The sequence below is a fragment of the Doryrhamphus excisus genome, chromosome 7, assembly GCF_030265055.1.
Source record: "Doryrhamphus excisus isolate RoL2022-K1 chromosome 7, RoL_Dexc_1.0, whole genome shotgun sequence".
NCBI classification, from domain to species: Eukaryota; Metazoa; Chordata; class Actinopteri; order Syngnathiformes; family Syngnathidae; genus Doryrhamphus; species Doryrhamphus excisus.
This window is the reverse complement of record NC_080472.1, coordinates 2,386,816-2,407,500: the sequence shown is the minus strand read 5'-3', so window position 1 is coordinate 2,407,500 and position 20,685 is coordinate 2,386,816. Positions and strand designations below refer to the sequence as shown.

Below are 20,685 nucleotides of genomic sequence, written 5' to 3'. Positions count from 1 at the left end.
TCGAGAGCCATGTGACTCAAAGCGCATAACGCAAACACTTAGTTAAAGATAGATAAAGGGACGCATGTTTGGTCTATTATGCTGTTGTTGATGGCTGATTTTACACTTGATAAGTGAAGGACCGTTTCCATGACAACATTTTGTTTGATACAAAAGTGTGTTTTTAATGATCCACCGTGGATCACAGGCGCCTTTGCCATTTAGCGTTCACGGCCCGGCAAAGTCACAAATTTTTCATATGCGTGTTCTCCCCGTGCATGCGTGGGTTTTATGATGCTGAGAGTGCAGATTCAGGAAGAAGTCTTGTATTTTGATCTGACAAATATTAAGTCAATTTGATCAATGGTCTTCCTGCCTTATAGACAAACAGGACTAAATTGAGGGCTAAATGTAGGCCTCACAGCTAGGAGATCCGAGTTCAATTCCACCCTCGGCCATCTCTGTGTGGATTTTGCATGTTCTCCCCGTGCATGCGTGGGTTTTTTTCCCCACATTCCAAAAACATGCTAGGCTAATTAGCGACTCCAAATTGTCCATAGGTATGAATGTGAGTGTGAATGGTTGTTTGTCTATATGTGCCCTGTGATTGGCTGGCCACCGGTCCAGGGTGTACCCCGCCTCTCTCTCGCCCGAAGACAGCTGGGATAGGCTCCAGCACCCCCGTGACCCTCGTGAGGATAAGCGGTAGAAAATGAATGAATGAATAATAAGAAATATACAAACAAGTACCAATATGAGTTTGGGAAAAAAACTACTATTATTCCCATCATGGGCTGCACAGTGTTGAGTTGTTAGCGTGCAGACTTCACAGCTAGGAGACCCGGGTTCAATTCCACCTTCGGCCATCTTAATGTGGAGTTTGCATGTTTCTCCGGGTACTCCGGTTTCCTCCCACATTCCAAAAACATGCTAGGTTAATTAGCGACTCCAAATTGTCCATAGGTATGAATGTGAGTGTGAATGGTTGTTTGTCTATATGTGCCCTGTGATTGGCTGGCCACCAGTCCAGGGTGTACCCCGCCTCTCTCTCTCGCCCCAAAACAGATGGGATAGGCTCCAGCACCCCCGTGACCCTCGTGAGGATAAACGGTAGAAAATGAATGAATGAATAATTAGAAATATACAAACAAGTACCAATATGAGTTTGGGAAAAAAATACTATTATTCCCATCATGGGCTGCACGGTGTTGAGTGGTTAGCATGCAGACTTCACAGCTAGGAGACCCGGGTTCAATTCCACCTTCGGCTATCTCAATGTGGAGTTTGCATGTTTCTCCGGGTACTCCGGTTTCCTCCCACATTCCAAAAACATGCTAGGTTAATTAGCCACTCCAAATTGTCCATAGGTATGAATGTGAGTGTGAATGGTTGTTTGTCTATATGTGCCCTGTGATTGGCTGGCCACCAGTCCAGGGTGTACCCCGCCTCTCTCTCTCGCCCGAAGAAAGCTGGGATAGGCTCCAGCACCCACGTGACCCTCGTGAGGATAAGCGGTAGAAAATGAATGAATGAATAATAAGAAATATACAAACAAGTACCAATATGAGTTTGAAAAAAAACAACTACTATTATTCCCATCATGGGCTGCACGGTGTTGATTGGTTAGCGTGCAGACTTCACAGCTAGGAGACCCGGGTTCAATTCCACCTTCGGCCATCTTAATGTGGAGTTTGCATGTTTCTCCGGGTACTCCGGTTTCCTCCCACATTCCAAAAACATGCTAGGCTAATTAGCGACTCCAAATTGTCCATAGGTATGAATGTGAGTGTGAATGGTTGTTTGTCTTTATGTGCCCTGTGATTGGCTGGCCACCAGTCCAGGGTGTACCCCGCCTCTCTCTTGCCCGAAGACAGCTGGGATAGGCTCCAGCACCCCTGTGACCCTCGTGAGGATAAGCGGTAGAAAATGAATGAATAATAATAAATATACAAACAAGTACCAATATGAGTTTGGGAAAAAACTACTATTATTCCCATCATGGGCTGCACAGTGTTGAGTGGTTAGTGTGCAGATTTCACAGCTAGGAGACCCGGGTTCAATTCCACCTTCGGCCATCTCAATGTGGAGTTTGCATGTTTCTCCGGGTACTCCGGTTTCCTCCCACATTCCAAAAACATGCTAGGTTAATTAGCGACTCCAAATTGTCCATAGGTATGAATGTGAGTGTGAATGGTTGTTTGTCTATATGTGCCCCGTGATTGGCTGGCTCACCCAAACAGACAGCTGGGATAGGCTCCAGCAACCCCGCTACCCTCGTGAGGACAAGCGGCAGAAAATGAATGAACGTGGATAACTTGAAAATTGGGGCCTGCACGGCGGACGAGTGGTTAGCGCGCAGACCTCACAGCTAGGAGACTCGAGTTCAATCCCACCCTCGGCCATCTCTGTGTGGAGTTTGCATGTTCTCCCTGTGCATTAGTGGGTTTTCTCCAGGTTTCCTCCCACATTCCAAAAACATGCTAGGCTAAACAACAAATAAATACCGTAGGTATATGTTGTTTAAATAGTAGCTTATTGTGTTTATTATATCATTATTTATTATATCATTGTCAAGTCAAAAGCAGCCCAAACGTAGCTTCCTGCCACAAACTGCGGCAGATTGTTGTCACAGTATGTAAAATGGCTACCTCCCACTCACTGGTGGATTTTGGCCCACTTCCATATGTTCCAAGCCTGCAAAGCACAGCATATGAGCACTGTGTTCTAAATATTTTGAGGGCAGCTCGATGGGTTTTTTTTCGGATGGTAATGGTTTTATTTCACTTGAACATGCATCAGATTACAATTGAATGCATCACAGAATCAGTTCACAGTTCCACATGTCCGAAAGGAGTAGGAAGAAGCAAAGCTTATTAAATTCTACCCCTCCATCTGGTACTTTTACAATCAGTAACTGTTACATTTGTTCACTTCCTGCTTTCCATAATACAGTTTAAGGTTTTTTTTTTTTTGTTTTTTTTTTATAATGTACCTCGTACCGAAGTACAAGGTGATATGACCACCCAATGACATTATGTGTACCATAGTAACTGTCAATATAGTGATATGTATAGCTTGTATTTAGCTAACATCAACTGCTTGTATTGTTTCTTGAATTGGCTCATCGTTGTGCATTGTTTGATTCCCTTACTCAATCCATTCCATAGTTTGATTCAACATACTGAAATGCTATGCTAATGCTAACATAGTCCTAGCATATGAGTGTTTCAAATGTACTTCTTCCCTGAGATCATATTTTTCCTCTCTTGTAGAGAAGTATTAGATTACATTTTTAGCTAATTGGTTATTTTTAGCCTTATGCTAGCTTTATTATTTTAGCTGTTTGAAAATGAACTATATCAGTTTAGTTTAAGTTTGTGATTTTAGAAATAAGGAGTTAGTATGTTCTCTGTAGGCGGCATTATGAATTATCCTTACTGACCTTTTTTTTTTGCAGTACATTTGTGAAGAAGTGAAGATTGCTTTTATAGTTATTAGCCCATATTTCCAAACACAATAAGTAAGATATGGTAGAACCAGAGAGCAATAAAGAGTGTGGGGTGATTTCTGATTGAGAACAAATTTTGCTTTGTTCGATACCGAAATATTTCTGGCCAACTTATGTTGTATATTTGTAATATGGATAGTTAGCCCAATCTGACATCAGTTGGGCTGTGTCGCTTCCAATGATCCGTGCAACAAAGTCAGACGTTCCATGGGGGTGCTGGGTGATTTATAAATACAAATATTATGCTAACGTTAAGCTTGTGTTACGATTTGTATTAGTTGTATCAAGCTTGTTGTTGTCAGTGTTGAGTTGTTTCTATTGCATTTGCTTCAGGGTCAAAGCCATGGTCTAAATCCCATGTACCCCCCCCCCCCCCCCCCCCCCACACACACACACACTCTCTTATTTTGCACCCGCCTTTAGCCTTGTGTTCTTGTACTTGCCTCTCTTGCATGGAATCTGACCAAAGTCCCTGGAGATGGCACTGTGAAATGTCCTTCAAAGGAGAGATATTTTAAAATGTCTGCTTCCTTCTTGGAGTTTATATCATATGTGTGGCCATTATTTTGGGTGTTTATTGGTCATTACTGACGGCAAATAATAAAAACTTAAGAAACCACATATTGGTGGGTAGACAAATAATTTTTTTCATATTAAAATGAACAAAGCATTATTAGAGCCCTGTAGACATGACAAAACACGACTATAGTCACATTTATACTCTTTTTATTTACAACATATTGCGCAACTGCAGGGTCTTGAGACACATGCTAACTCGCCAACTAGAGAGCTAGCGACCTAAACGGTAGCCTTCAAGTTATTTCCTTTCAACTTAAATAGCCAAAAACTTACCACTTCCACACGGATAGGGAGGATAACTATTAACAGTTATTTAACCTTTAACATGAACATTATTTACAACATATTGCGCAACTGCAGGGTCTCGAGACACATGCTAACTCGCAAACTAGAGAGCTAGCGACCTAAACGGTAGCCTTCAAGTTATTTCCTTTAAACTTAAAAAAGCCAAAAACTTACCACTTCCACACGGATAGGGAGGATAACTATTAACAGTTATTTAACCTTTAACATGAACATTATTTACAACATATTGCGCAACTGCAGGGTCTTGAGACACATGCTAACTCGTCAACTAGAGAGCTAGCGACCTAAACGGTAGCCTTCAAGTTATTTCCTTTTAAACTTAAAAAAGCCAAAAACTTACCACTTCCACACGGATTGGGAGGATAACTATTAACAGTTATTTAACCTTTAACATGAACATTATTTACAACATATTGCGCAACTGCAGGGTCTCGAGACACATGCTAACTCGCAAACTAGAGCGCTAGCGACCTAAACGGTAGCCTTCAAGTTATTTCCTTTCAACTTCAATAGCCAAAAACGTACCACTTCCACACGGATAGGGAGGATAACTATTAACAGTTATTTAACCTTTAACATGAACATGAATCAAACGTAATGATTTTTTCTGGGTACATGATACCATACAGCATCCATATCAAACTTGCGCGGGCCGCACTAACATTAAACTTTCATATCAAGGCGGGGGCCTCAAACTCGTGTTCGAGTTTGAGGCCTCTGGTATAGAGGATACATTTGCTCCCTTCGTGCGATGTTCAGGTGGTCTTCCAGAACTTTTACTCCCCCAGTTAGGAATCCGTACCCCATCTGGATCTCCGTGTTCTCAGACGGAAGATCCTGTTTCTGATTGCTGTTGCATCAGCTAAGAGAGTGGGTGATCTGGCTGCTCTGTCTGTTAATGTGGATCAGGATAAGGCAGCGTTCCTTCTGCCAAACCCGACATTCCAGCCCAAAGTGTTCCCTAGAAACCTTTTTTTTTTTTTTTTTGGCCAATCCTCTGGTGCTGGAATTGTTTGACACCCTCTTCCACCTTCATTCTGAGGGTGCACATACATACATACGTATATCTCACAAACTGTCCCAGTGGACAGAAGACAACTTGTCTTATGGAGGAGTGATGTTGGGGCAAGCAATGCCTGTCCAACATCAACATACCATAACAACATAAATACTGTATTACAAAGATGTGGAAAAGTGGTTGCCCCCTGTTTGTTGTTTGTTACACTTTAAATCAGGAGTCTCAAACATACGGCACGCGGGCCAAATGTGGCCCGCAGGACACCAGTTTGAGGCCCCCGCCTTGATATGACAGTTTAATGTTTGATATGGATGCTGTATGGTATCATGTACCCAGAAAAAAATATTACGTTTGATTCATGTTCATGTTAAAGGTTAAATAACTGTTATTAGTTATCCTCCCTATCCGTGTGGAAGTGGTAAGTTTTTGGCTTTTTTAAGTTGAAAGGAAATAACTTGAAGGCTACCGTTTAGGTTGCTAGCGCTCTAGTTTGCGAGTTAGCATGTGTCTCAAGACCCTGCAGTTGCGCAATATGTTGTAAATAATGTTCATGTTAAAGGTTAAATAACTGTTATTAGTTATCCTCCCTATCCGTGTGGAAGTGGTAAGTTTTTGGCTATTTAAGTTGAAAGGAAATAACTTGAAGGCTACCGTTTAGGTGGCTAGCTGTCTAGTTTGCGAGTTAGCATGTGTCTCAAGACCCTGCAGTTGCGCAATATGTTGTAAATAAAAAGAGTATAAATGTGACTATAGTCGTGTTTTGTCATGTCTACAGGGCTCTAATAATGCTTTGTTCATTTTAATATGAAAAAAATCATTTGTCTACCCACCAACTATATGTGCTTTCTTAAGTTTTTATTATTTGCCCTTTTATTATTATTATTATATTTATTTATTTATTACTGATTGATTTTCTTTATTCTTGATTTGTTTATTTATTTTTCATCTTATTTTGTGTAGAAAAATAAAAAGTAAGATATTTGAGAACAGTGGAATGTTTTATCAGAGCTTTTATTGTAGAAAATTGGAACCAAAGCTAAGTTTTTATTTTTTTTATTTTTTTGTTTTTAATAAATGCGTTTTTTTTTTGTTTTTTTTTTGGAAAACCTGATGCGACCCAGTCTCACCCAGACCCGAGCTCCAGTGGCCCCCATACCATACAGCATCCATATCAAACTTGCGCGGGCCGCACTAACATTAAACTTTCATATCAAGGCAGGGGGGCCTCAAACTAGTGTCCTGCGGGCCACGTGTTTGAGACCGCTGGTTCAAAGCATAAAAATTCTGGACTTCTCAACAGACCCCCCCCCCCCCATTGTATCATTATTGTTTATGAATTGTTATTAAAGACTTCTTCTGACTTTGCTGTAGGGCTTTGAAACACTTTCCAGACATGACGCTAAACTCCTAATACATTTGTTTCTTTTGAAGGGATCCGCCCCCGTGGAGCGAGGAAAAACGACCCGGGTTTAGGTTAATATCACAACTCAACAGGTGACCCTTGACCCCTCTCCTTCTTCTCTTTTTTTTTTTTTTTTTTTTGCCCCCGGCGTCTTTTAACCGCTTTATTCCTGGCTCATGCGGCGGCCAACCATTACGTTCAGTGTGTTTCCGCCATCGTAACGTCCTGCTTTCAGTTTTCTCTCATTATATTTCTCTCTTTTATGGAACTTTTTTTAATGTTTCCCGCTCGACTATGCCGTAAACAAAAACATTAATCAGCGATATCTTTCTGACTAACCCGCTTTTAGGAGTCAAGTCCTTCTTGCAAGCTAGCACCCAGGCTCATAATTCACATTACTCTTCTTCTCTTCTCATCTTTTTATGTGCTGTTTTGCTAGCAGTGGTGTCTCTGTTGTCGTTATATAAAGCCTCTTCAAATGGGATTGAATCATAATTAATAAATGAACATTAAATATCACTTTTACCGTATGTTACAAACTCTCGGCAATGAGGAGAAGGAGGGGAAAGGAGACCACCTTTTTGTTTTTGCTGCGACTTATATCGGTTTTCTTATAACCGTGATCTTTGCGGCATAACTGTGTTACTTAGCAAATAACTACCCGAGTCAACCGGTTATGATGTCATAGATGGGCAACGGTGATCAGTGGGACAACTATTTCCTGTTGATTGCATGCAAAAAGTCACATTTTGTAATAAAAAAATGTCGTAAACATGACAAGAAATTCGAATCTGCGGTATTTGCCCAATGAGTGCGCCTTGCAGGATAACATAGTACCGTGTTAAGGTCCGAGTCCAGACCCAGATGCGCTCTGAACCTTCATACATTCATTCATTTTTTACTGATTTTTTTTCCTCACAAGGGTCGCGGGGGGTGCTGGAGCCTATCCCAGCTGTCTTGGGGAGAACATGCAAACTCAAAATCCACACAGAGATAGCCGAGGGTGGAATTGAACTCGGGTCTCCTAGCTGTGAGGCCTATATTTAGCCCTCAATTTAGTCATGTTTGTCTATAAGGCAGGAAGACCATTGATCAAATTTACTTAAGATTTGCCAGATCAAAATACAAGACTTCGGGCGAGAGGCGGGGTACACCCTGGACTGGTGGCCAGCCAATCACAGGGCACATATAGACAAACAACCATTCACACTCACATTCTTACCTATGGACAATTTGGAGTGGCTAATTAACCTAGCATGTTTTTGGAATGTGGGAGGAAACCGGAGTACCCGGAGAAAACCCACGCATGCACGAGGAGAACATGCAAACTCCACACAGAGATGGCCGAGGGTGGAATTGAACTCTGGTCTCCTAGCTGTGAGGTCTGCGCGCTAACCACTCGACCACCGTGCCACCATTAACCAATGTAGTAGACATAATTATAGAAAATATGATGTCTTAGACATAGATTAGATATAACAAATTGTCATGTTAGCATTGACAGCGTACTTCCTGTGGCAGCCATTCTCTCATCAATGGAACGTTACGACACCTTAAGGGTCTTGAACCCTGGTCTCCTAGCTGTGAGGTCTGCGCGCCGTGCCGCCCCTCTCTGAACCTATAGTCAATAAATTATTCATGTTTTTAAAGTTATTGTACGATAACCAAGACAAAAATGTTTGAAAACCGAGGTTTTGACGGTATTATCATTGGAGGATTTGGAAGACGTTGACTCACTTTTGTGAGGTACTGTAGCTCAAAGGTGTCCAAAGTGCAGCCCGGGGGCCATTTTTAGCCGGCAGTGGGTTTTTTTATTGGCCCACGGTGGATTCTAAAAAGAAAATTAACCAAAAAAAAGAAATAATTATAAAACATTCCTAATTAATATATAGTAAAATATATAATAAAGTAAAAAAAATTATTGGAATATTGACATAATTATCAGAATAACATATTATTATACATATATAAACACAATGCGGTGAAAAAATATACTCACGCGCACACACAAGCTAACTCCTGCTAGCTTCCCACTCACGCTCTTAATATTAATATAATTAATTTTAATTATTATTAATTAATAAAATTATTATTTTTATTATTATTAATTAAATTATTAATTATTATTAATTAAGAATTAATTTTTAATAATTAATAATTGTTAATTAATAATTAATCATTGGAGGAATCTATACCAGTATAACGGTACATAAAAAATGGCGCCCGACCCCAATAGTAATAATACACTTTTTCATAAATATATATATATATAAACTAATATATATATATATATATATATATATATATATATATATATATATATATATATATATATATATATATATATTATATATATATATTATATATATTATAATTTATAAATATAAATTATTATATATATTATATAAAAAATTAATATATATATATATATATATAATTTATTATATATAATATATATTATAATTTATTATATATTATAATGTATAAATATATATAACTTCTTAGCATATCTACATGTGTTGCTTAACTGACTAAGTAATACTGTATAATCAATTACATATATATATGATTATATATAAATTATTGAAACATAATATTGGGGATAATAAGCAATGGTTTCCCGTATTATGAGTGATAGGCACATAGACTGTTTTTAACAGAATTGTTTGGTGTCATCCACTGTTTTTGCAGGCTAACCAGATGATGAAAATGTCGTTTTTTTCCTCCATATTTTTGTATCTGTGTATTTTTTTTTCCCCGGCGTTATCTCAGAATGACAATGCAGATGAATGCGGAGGAAGCGAAATGACTCACTGAACTTATGGCCCCCTGGGATGTCATCTGCCTCTGTCCAAGGTGCTAAAGCACATTGACTATGTGTCCGCTTCCTCCTACACAGAACCAACTCAGACTCGGCTCTTCATACGAGTGCTATGAACCCAAACCCGCAGGACCCCTTCGGCGTGAACAAACAGATGGGCCGAGGTCCCCCTCAGTGTAATGGTGAGTGTAGCGGCGACGTGTGGAGTGTACTTTTATACACACACACACATACTTAGAGTACTACTTGCCCCCCTGCTGTTTCTTCATGTTCTTTCTTGTCTTTTATTCCCAATACATTTTTTTTCTGTAAGCACATTGTGACATCATTAATTCTGTTTATTATACTTTGTATTATACTTTGTGCCCCCATGCGTACACCAAGTGTTATTGTAATTATGATAGTTTATGGCGTTTATGTTTCTTTCCTCCGGTCATTTATTAACAGAGAACAATGTCTGCTGTTTTCAGAGATGCCCGTCTTTAATTTGGGCTACGCGTTCATTCTTTTTTTTTGATGGTTAAAATCTTGATAATTATGCAGAAAGAAGAATGGATTCATTTTGGAATTTTTATGTGTGGCATATTGTTTAGCACGGTGGTCGAGTGGTTAGCGCGCAGACCTTTTAAACTTTTATTGGCGAAATAGGTGACTATAGGGGTGCTATTTGATGTCTATAGGACTCTAATAATAATAATAATAATTCACAAGGTTGTATGGTTGTAAGGTTGTATGTTGTATTTTTTTTGCTACCTTTTTTTGTTCTTTAGTAACCAGCGTTAGAACATGGGTATGTTTCAGGAAAATATCAGCTCCCAACTAAAAACCTTTTAAGCATAACTTTCACTTCGACACAAATATTTTTTGCTTTGGTGACAGCTCAAATATTTACACAACTATACCAACATAAACAACACAAAATAACAAACAGGGCGGCACGGTTGTCGAGTGGTTAGCGCGCAGACCTCACAGCTAGGAGACCCGAGTTCAATTCCACCCTCGGCCATCTCTGTGTGGAGTTTGCATGTTCATGCGTGGGTTTTCTCCGGGTATTCCGGTTTCCTCCCACATTCCAAAAACATGCTAGGTTAATTAGCGACTCCAAATTGTCCATAGGTATGAATGTGAGTGTGAATGGTTGTTTGTCTATATGTGCCCTGTGATTGGCTGTGCCAGGATGTACCCCGCCTCTCGCCCAAAAGACAGCTGGGATAGGCTCCAGCACCCCCGCGTGAGGAAAAGCGGTAAAAAATGAATAATTTTTGTTGCATATGTCAAAAATAAGCGTTTGATTCCCAGCTTACTGATATAAGCCGTCTGTCATTTTTTTATGGTATCACCCAAAATGTACAGAAGAAGCACATTGGACAATCCCATTGACAATCCGTGGCGGGAGCTGAAACTTTTGAGTTGCCAAGCGACAGCCTCAAAATTTCCCTCCTGATTTTTTTTGTTTGTTTACTGGATTTTATTCAGTCTCTTAGCATAAAAATCTGAACTGATTTAACAAAATTCTGGGACCGGGAATCAAGGAATTCTTTCCCCCACCGTAAGTCACAGAATACACAGGAACTAGAAAAAACACCTCAACTGAATACTAACAGAATACTAAGTATTTTAAACCAGAAATAAAAGTTGTCTACCTTGTAGCCATTCTGCATTAAATAGGAAATTAGTTCTTTGGTCATTATGGGATGACTAATATTACCCTAGATACCCACAGTTTGTATTTTGGAAAAAAAATAATTCTTTTGGATCGTTCCAACAGCTGGCCTTACTTAATATGTGGTAACACCCCTATGCTTTGTTGTTGTCTCTCCTTATTCATTTTATTGTGTTTTTCTGTTGTTTTTTTAACATGGAGGCTGGCATGGGGCAAGTTTAAACGAGGCACAAGGGGATGGGACTGGAGATGGTGAGTATTGTATTTTCCTGGTAATTTTATACTGCGTATATACGCATGTAAAAGTGTCTAAACTAAAGCATGTCACCCTCTATGTATATGCAGTCTTTTCTTTCCCCACGCTACCAAATGACGAGAGTCTCATCGGCGTCAGTAAGCCACTCCCCAAACAACTGTGGGAAGCCAAAAAGGTGAGAGTGGTGGTGTCCGACCTCTGGTGGGGGGGGGGGCGCTGTTCTTCTAACGCAGGGGTGGGCAAACTACGGCCCGGGGGCCACATCCGGTCAACATACAAGCTGGCATCATGGCTTGAGACGACATTTTCATGGTTTGGCGGTTTTATCAATTTTGTTATTTGATGCGATCTGTTGTTTACAAAGTGAAAAAAGGGACACAAGCACATAATAATAATAATAATAATAATAATAATAATAACAATAATAATTCATTCATTCATTTTCTACCGCTTTTTCCTCACAAGGGTCGCGGGGGTGCTGGAGCCTATCCCAGCTGTCTTCGGGCGAGAGGCGGGGTACACCCTGGACTGATCGCCAGCCAATCACAGGGCACATATAGACAAACAACCATTCACACTCACATTCATACCTATGGACAATTTGGAGTCGCTAATTAACCTAGCATGTTTTTGGAATGTGGGAGGAAACCGGAGTACCCGGAGAAAACCCACACATGCACGGGGAGAACATGCAAACTCCACACAGAGATGGAATTGAACTCGGGTCTCCTAGTTGTGAGACCACACAGCGTCATAAAAACATAATTTTCAAAATATTACAATTTTGTTTGTTGTTTTCTTATTTTTTCCCAATATTACAACTTTTAAAATGTCGCTTTAATTTTTTCTTTTTTTAATATTCATTTTTAATATAATTATCGTAAAATTGTGTCGCCCAACAATAATAATAATAATAATATTAAATAATACATTTATTCTTATTATAAATTTATAACGCACTTTACATCAAATAAATGATCTCAAAGTGCACATATAGCAGATTGCATGACACTTTTACAGATACAATAATTTCGTTATTTGATGTGGTCTGTTATTTACAAAGTGCTCCTGAAAAAAGGGACACAGGCACATAATAATAATAATAATAATAACAAATAATATCAATATAAATAATAATACATTTATTATTATAAATTTGCGGCCCGCCAGTCAAAAAGTTTGCCCACCCCTGTTCTAACGCATGTTTTCTTTTTCAGGCCCAGTCTCTTGCATCAAGGCCGAAATCATGTGAAGTGCCCGGTATCAAGTAAGCGTCATGTCCATGTCATTTTTTTTTTGAGGAAACAAAAATGTCATGAGATTCTTAAAAATGCTTTTTTTGGGTTGAGCATCAAGATGCTAGACTAGACAGCATGATTATTGCACAGGTGTGCTGTAGACTGGCCACAATAAAAGGCCACTCCAAAATACGCATTCCGTCCCACGACGCCAAAGGAGATGTTGGTATTTACTATTGGGCTTTGTTCTTGATTCGCTAGCTAGTGATTTGAGACACGCCCACTTGACACCCAAACCAGCCATTGTTCATCTGCTACGCCCGCAAACGTAATAAACCACAAACGTAATATAAATATGCAGCTTTGAATGTAATAATCCCACAATGTAATAATGTAAGGTGTAGATGTCATTTTTGAGGATTTTAACAAGATAATAATTTTTTCTCTTTTTTTTTTTGTGGAAAAAATATTATTCAAAGAGTATCATTTGAATACATTAAAGGAATCTTTAATTATTAAATGATCATTTATTTTAAATTTAAAAAAAGATTACGTAATTGTGAGAATTGCAATTGTTTTATAAAATTATTATTACTATTATTATTATATTTTATTATTTCTTCAGTCAGTACGTTAACTCATGTTCACGTTCGTTCCGACTCAACAGCGCAAAATGAACGGTTTTGCCCACCGCTATCGAGCACCACAGTCTTTGTCAAGCACTAGTGGTGTGTCGGTCATGAACGAACGGGTCAGAAGAACTAGTTCTTTTTTGTGAACAGAATGAACAATATCTCGGTCTTTCAGTCAGCTAACCCCACCTACAGAGCATGGTGCGACAATAGGACACAGATAGTCCTGAACGGGTATTTTAGGACCGGTGACCTTGTTCATTCCGTTCACAAAAAAGAACTAGTTCTTTTGACCCGTTCGTTCATGACCGACACACCACTAGTGCTTGACAAAGACTGTGGTTTCACTGACTCACGGGTGCTCGATAGCGGTGGGCAAAACCGTTCATTTCAGTGAACCGATTCATTCATTTACTGAACCGGATCATTCCGGTTCATTCAGTAAAAAGATCCATTCATTTTTGTCATTTCGGTCAATTAGCCTGTGATCTCCCCCTGTGCATAGACTGCGTAGACGGAATGAACGAGGTCACCGACAGTGACAAAAAAGAATTTTCAACTGAACGGACTGAACGGGTATTTTAGGACCGGTGACCTCGTTCGTTCCGTTCACAAAAAAGAACTAGTTCTTTTGACTCGTTCGTTCATGACCGACACACCACTAGTGCTTGACAAAGACTGTGGTTTCACTGACTCACGGGTGGTCGATAGCGGTGGGCAAAACCGTTCATTTCAGTGAACCGATTCATTCAGTTCACAAAAAGAACTAGTTCTTTTGACTCGTTCGTTCATGACCGACACACCACTAGTGCTTGACAAAGACTGTGGTTTCACTGACTCACGGGTGCTCGATAGCGGTGGGCAAAACCGTTCATTTCAGTGAACCGATTCATTCAGTTCACAAAAAGAAGTAGTTCTTTTGACCCGTTCGTTCATGACCGACACACCACTAGTGCTTGACAAAGACTGTGGTTTCACTGACTCGCGGGTGCTCGATAGCGGTGGGCAAAACCGTTCATTTCAGTGAACCGATTCATTCAGTTCACAAAAAGAAGTAGTTCTTTTGACCCGTTCGTTCATGACCGACACACCACTAGTGCTTGACAAAGACTGTGGTTTCACTGACTCACGGGTGCTCGATAGCGGTGGGCAAAACTGTTCATTTCAATGAACCGGATCATTCAGTTCACAAAAAGAACTAGTTCTTTTGACTCGTTCGTTCATGACCGACACACCACTAGTGCTTGACAAAGACTGTGGTTTAACTGACTCGCGGGTGCTCGATAGCGGTGGGCAAAACCGTTCATTTCAATGAACCGATTCATTCATTTATTGAACCGGATCATTCCGGTTCATTCAGTAAAAAGATCCATTCATTTTGGTCATTTCGGTCAATTAGCCTGTGATCTCCCCCTGCAACTGAACGGACTGAACGGGTACTTTAGGGGTGGTGACTTTGTTCATTCCGTTCAAAAAAAGAACTAGTTCTTTTGATCCGTTCGTTCATGACCGACACACCACCAGCTAACAGTAATTCTAAATTCCAGTTGATATTGTGTTTTTTTTAATTATCAACAATATTAACATATTGGGTTTTTATTTCTTCCAGTATTTTCCCGTCTCCAGAGCAAAACCCTGGTCTTTCCCACTACCAAGGCTCATTAAATACAGGCGGATCCCTACCCGATCTCAGTAACCTGCACTTCCCTTCCCCACTCTCCACTCCGCTGGACCCCGAGGACAGCGGAGGATACCCTAATCTCAGTGGAGGGAGCAGCACCGGAAACCTGCCGGCAGCCATGATGCACCTCGGCATTAGCAACTCACAGGGTTAGTTGAAGCACCCTTTTTACGCTGTTCCATTTACATTCATTCATTTTCAGGAGCCAATCACAGGGCACATATAGACAAACAACCATTCACACTCACATTCATACCTATGGACAATTTGGAGTCGCTAATTAACCTAGCATCAAAGACTCACAACTCTGGACTTGACTCAGACTTTAGTCTGATGACTTGTAAATACCGTTAACAACTACTAAAATAAAATACTGAATGCCCCCCCCCTCCGACTACTATTAATGTCCAGTGAAATTTAATTAATTTCAACCCTATGACTTTAGACTTTTCTTGTTTTGTTTGACTTGACTTTGACATGCACATTTTTACTTGAAGCTTGACTTGGAATTGCAAAATACTGAATACATACAGTCATCATGGGAATTGATTTTTTTTATTTTTAATTTTAATGCTTAATCTTATTAGGTATTATTATTAGGTATTATTATTAATGCCCTCAAGATATGAAATAACACCCCTGTAGTCAATTTTACACTCGCATTAACCAATATTCATTAATTCGTCGCAGGGGTACTGGAGCCTATCCCAGCTGTCTTCAGGTGAGAGGCGGGGTACACCCCTGGACTGGTGGCCAGCCAATCACAGGGCACATATAGACAAACAACCATTCACACTCACATTCATACCTATGGACAATTTGGAGTCGCTAATTAACCTAGCATGTTTTTGGAATGTGGGAGGAAACCGGAGTACCCGGAGAAAAGCCACGCATGCACGGGGAGAACATGCAAACTCCACACAGGGTGGAATTGAACTCGGGTCTCCTAGTTGTGAGGCCACGCAGCGTCATAAAAACATAATTTTCAAAATATTCCAATTTTGTTTGTTGTTTTCTTATTTTTTTCCCCAATATTACAACTTTAAAAATGTCTCTTTATTTTTTTCTTTTTTTAATATTTATTTTTAATATAATTATCATAAAATTCTGACTTTTATGTGTAAAATGACTTGCTTTTTTTTAAATTTTCATGTTAAATTATATATTTTTAGAATGTTTTGTGGCCTCCTAGCTGTGCACGGGGAGAACATGGAAACTCCACACAGGGTGGAATTGAACTCGGGTCTCCTAGTTGTGAGTCCACGCATCGTCATAATAACATAATTTTCAAAATATTACAATTTTGTTTGTTGTTTTCTTATTTTTTCCCCAATATTACAACTTGAAAAATGTCTCTTTAATTTTTTCTTTTTTTTATATTTATTTTTAATATAATTATCATAAAATGACTTGCTTTTTTTTAAATTTTCATGTTAAATTATATTTTTTTAGAATGTTTTGTGGCCTCCTAGCTGTGCACGGGGAGAACATGCAAACATGCAAAATATTATTATTATTATTATTATTAGAGCCCTATAGACATCAAATAGCACCCCTATAGTCACCTATTTAGCCAATAAAAGTAAAAAAAAAAGTACATATAATTTATTTTGATGATAAACTTTTGCCAGACCGCCCATTGAACGTGTCTGTGGACTAGAATTTTGTAAAATATATATATATTTTTTCTTAGTCGCTTGCTAGGCTAGCTAAGATGTTTGTATGAGAGCACACAACGGGCAGGAAACGCATCCCGGAAAACATTAAGAACGATTGACAAGTTGAATGGCCAGTCCTCTGATCTTATCCTCCTCCAACCCCCAAAAAATGTCAACAGACGAGTGAATATGTTTTTGTAGCTATTTCCATGTGGCGATATTATTATTATTAAGTTTTCATATTTGTTTGCCTACCCCAGGCCTCTCCTCTTCTCTGAGCAATCCTGCAATCCAAGCGTCCCTCAACAACTGCCAGCTTCAGGCTTCTCTCAGCAATCCCTCCATCAACTCGTCTCTGCGTCTTTCTGGGAACTCCCCTCGACGAAGACCCGCCCCCATCAGCCCCCTCACGCTCTCCCCTGGCGCCGAGCAACGGAGGGGTCTGCCGAAGCAGTTGTCTCCCACTATGTCCCCATCGTTGTCCCCCATTACACAGGTAGAAGCATGTTAATTAAAAAAAAATATTGTTACACTTATATATAATGTATTTTTTTATGTTTTCATAAGAGTTAAAGTTGAAAATACAATAACAAAAAAGGCTATATAATGACTCAAAGACTTGGTGACTGCTTAACTTGTTCGCCGTTAAGTAATACTAACACTGGTGGCATTCTTTTTTTCCCCCCCGATGGAGGGAGTTGCTCTAGACACCAGCAACATGCCAAGGGAGCCGCCCCCCCCCTACCCGCTCTACCAGCAATCCCCAAACGCAGTGGACCAGACCCGACACTTGCAGCAGCAGCAGCACCGACATCAACAGCAACCCGTCTCCCCTCTGCAGAGCGTCCCACTGGACTTTAATCCAAGTCAGGTAAGAACCAGGAATACTTCCTTCATCCCGTTTAGTTACTTATTTTACCCGGAATGGTGGTGTTCTGTGCAGTACTAGTACATCTAAGTACATAACATGAACATTACAAAGGAACCTGTCCCGGATATTAACACCAAACACATGTTTACGACTTTATAAATACGATTAATCTTATTAGGTATTAATATTAGTGCCCTCAAGATATGTAATAATACCCCAATTTTACACTCTCATTACCCAATATAGTAGATATAATTATAGAAAATATGATAACATAGATTTGATATAATAAACTCACATGTTTGCATTGACAGCGTACTTCCTGTGGCAGCCATTCTCTCATCAATGGAACGTTACGACACTTTAAGACCAGTGTAAAATACTTTGTTTGTGAAGCCATTCATTCATTCATTTTCTACCGCTTATCCTCACGAGGGTGGCAGGGGGTGCTGGAGCCTATCCCAGCTGTCTTCGGGCGAGAGGCGGGGATAGGCTCCAGCACCTCCCGCCACCCTCGTGAGGATAAGCGGTAGAAAACGAATGCTAAACGGCGAAGTTACAATACAATACAACAATACAATATATATGGCTCTAATACACCACAAGGAAGCAGAACACAAAATTCCCATGTAATGTGTGGAATGGTTGTTTGTTTATATGTGCCCTGTGATTGGCTGGCCACCAGTCCAGGGTGTGCCCCGCTTCTCGCCCAAAGACAGCTGGGATAGGCTCCAGCACCTCCCGCCAGCCTCGTGAGGATAAGCGGTAGAAAACGAATGCTAAACAGCAAAGTTACAATACAATACAACAATACAATATATATGGCTCTAATACACCACAAGGAAGCAGAACACAAAATTCCCATGTAATGTGTGGAATGGTTGTTTGTTTATATGTGCCCTGTGATTGGTTTAGCCACCAGTCCAGGGTGTACCCCGCCCTTTTCTGCTCACATGTGATCAGTATTTAATTTTTTTCACGTCGATGTGAACGCTACAATTCAGAACTCGGTCTCCTCATTTGTAGGTACTGTAGCTTTAAATCTGATATGTATCCCATCTACTGTTTGCATATATATATATATATATATATATATATATATATATATATATATACGTTTACCATGCGACACTTGGATCTAACAAACTGGCAGTTGGTGCGTTCAAGGATGCCAAACAAAGTGCGAAATCTGAACTGCGTGAGGAAAACACGTGATCAGTGAAGCCTAAATTCATATAAGCGTGAAAACTATGGGCTTTTTTTTTTTAATAACAGTGGTACATTTATGCTGTACATTTCACCGTATTTATAAATTATGTTTTCTAATGAACAAAAAAAATAATAATTAAAAAAAAATTTGACCAAATTTTTTTTTTTTTTGACCATTAACCAATATAGTAAACATAATTATAGAAAATATGCTGTCTTTTTTCTTAATGTATTTTAACAGCAGTCTGGCTTGTTTTCCCTTGGCAGCACAACAACATGGCAGCGCTCTTTGGCGACTCTTTCATGGAGCAACAGTTGTCCAGTCGCCCAAGCAAAACTCTATCATACCAGGTCTGATACACACACACACACACACACACACACATATATACTGGTCATGGTGGCCAGCCAATCACAGGTCACATATAGACAAACAACCATTCACACTCACATTCATACCTATGGACAATTTGGAGTCGCTAATTAACCTAGCATGTTTTTGGAATGCCGGGAATCAAACCCGGGTCTCCTAGCTGTGTGGCCTGCACGATAACCATGTTCTACCATGCGATTTAGTATGATTCCTTATTTATAAATAGAATATTTTCATAGTTAAACCTAATAAACATTATTAGAGACCTGTGGGCATGAAATAACACCCCTATAGTCACATTGACACTACAAATTATCCAAAAAAGTGGACATAATAGGAGTCACCAATTAACCTAGCATGTTTTTGGAAAGTGGGAGGAAACCGGAGAACCCGGGTACCCGGAGTTGTTGTTTGTTCTTTCTTCTTTTAATGAGGGCGAAGGTGTAGATGTCATTTTGAGGATTTTAACAAGATAATTCTTTTTTATTTTTTTATATTTTTGGAAAAAATATTATTCACAGAGTATCATTTGAATACATTAAAGCAGGGGTCTCAAACTCAATTTACCTGGGGGCCACTGGAGCTAGGGTCTGGGCAAGGCTGGGCCGCATCAGGTTTTCCAAAAAAAAAACAAAACACATTTATTAAAAACATAAAAATATACAAACTTTTTCAGTGCTTTGGTTCCGATTTTCCACAATAAATAAATATAAAATAAAATAAAATAAATAAATAAAATAAATGAATCAAGAATAAAGAAAATCAATCAATCAGTAATAAATAAATAAATATAATAATAATAATAAAACGGCAAATAATAAAAACTTAAGAAAGCACATATAGTTGGCGGGTAGACAAATGATTTTTTTCATATTAAAATGAACAAAGCATTATTAGAGCCCTGTAGACATGACAAAACACGACTATAGTCACATTTATACTCTTTTTATTTACAACATATTGCGCAACTGCAGGGTCTTGAGACACATGCTAACTCGCAAACTAGAGAGCTAGCCACCTAAACGGTAGCCTTCAAGTTATTTCTTTTAAACTTAAATAGCCAAAAACTTACCACTTCCACACGGATAGGGAGGATAACTATTAACAGTTATTTAACCTTTAACATGAACATGAATCAAACGTAATATTTTTTTCTGGGTACATGATACCATACAGCATCCATATCAAACATTAAACTTTCATATCAGGGGCGGGGGTCTCAAACTGGTGTCCTGTGGGCCACATTTGGCTCGCGGGCCGCGTGTTTGAGACCCCTGATTTACAACATATTGCGCAACTGCGGGGGTCTTGAGACACATGCTAACTCGCAAACTAGAGAGCTAGCCACCTAAACGGTAGCCTCCAAGTTATTTCCTTTCAACTTAAATAGCCAAAAACTTACCACTTCCACACGGATAGGGAGGATAACTATTAACAGTTATTTAACCTTTAACATGAACATGAATCAAACGTAATAATTTTTTCTGGGTA

At 39.3% G+C, this 20,685-nt stretch overlaps 1 protein-coding gene across 1 annotated transcript in view; it reads left to right on the top strand.

Moving 5' to 3' along the window:
• The window catches only part of crtc3 (CREB regulated transcription coactivator 3), a 41,823-nt gene that overhangs the window by 15,293 nt on the left and 5,845 nt on the right, over positions 1–20,685 (top strand). Inside the window, exons 5-13 of the mRNA XM_058078533.1 lie at positions 6,822–6,884; positions 9,692–9,795; positions 11,478–11,528; positions 11,622–11,707; positions 12,750–12,799; positions 15,012–15,232; positions 17,002–17,237; positions 17,436–17,612; positions 19,089–19,172. Of these exons, the coding sequence (XP_057934516.1) occupies positions 6,822–6,884; positions 9,692–9,795; positions 11,478–11,528; positions 11,622–11,707; positions 12,750–12,799; positions 15,012–15,232; positions 17,002–17,237; positions 17,436–17,612; positions 19,089–19,172 (1,072 nt within the window). The remainder of the gene's footprint in view (positions 1–6,821; positions 6,885–9,691; positions 9,796–11,477; positions 11,529–11,621; positions 11,708–12,749; positions 12,800–15,011; positions 15,233–17,001; positions 17,238–17,435; positions 17,613–19,088; positions 19,173–20,685) is intronic.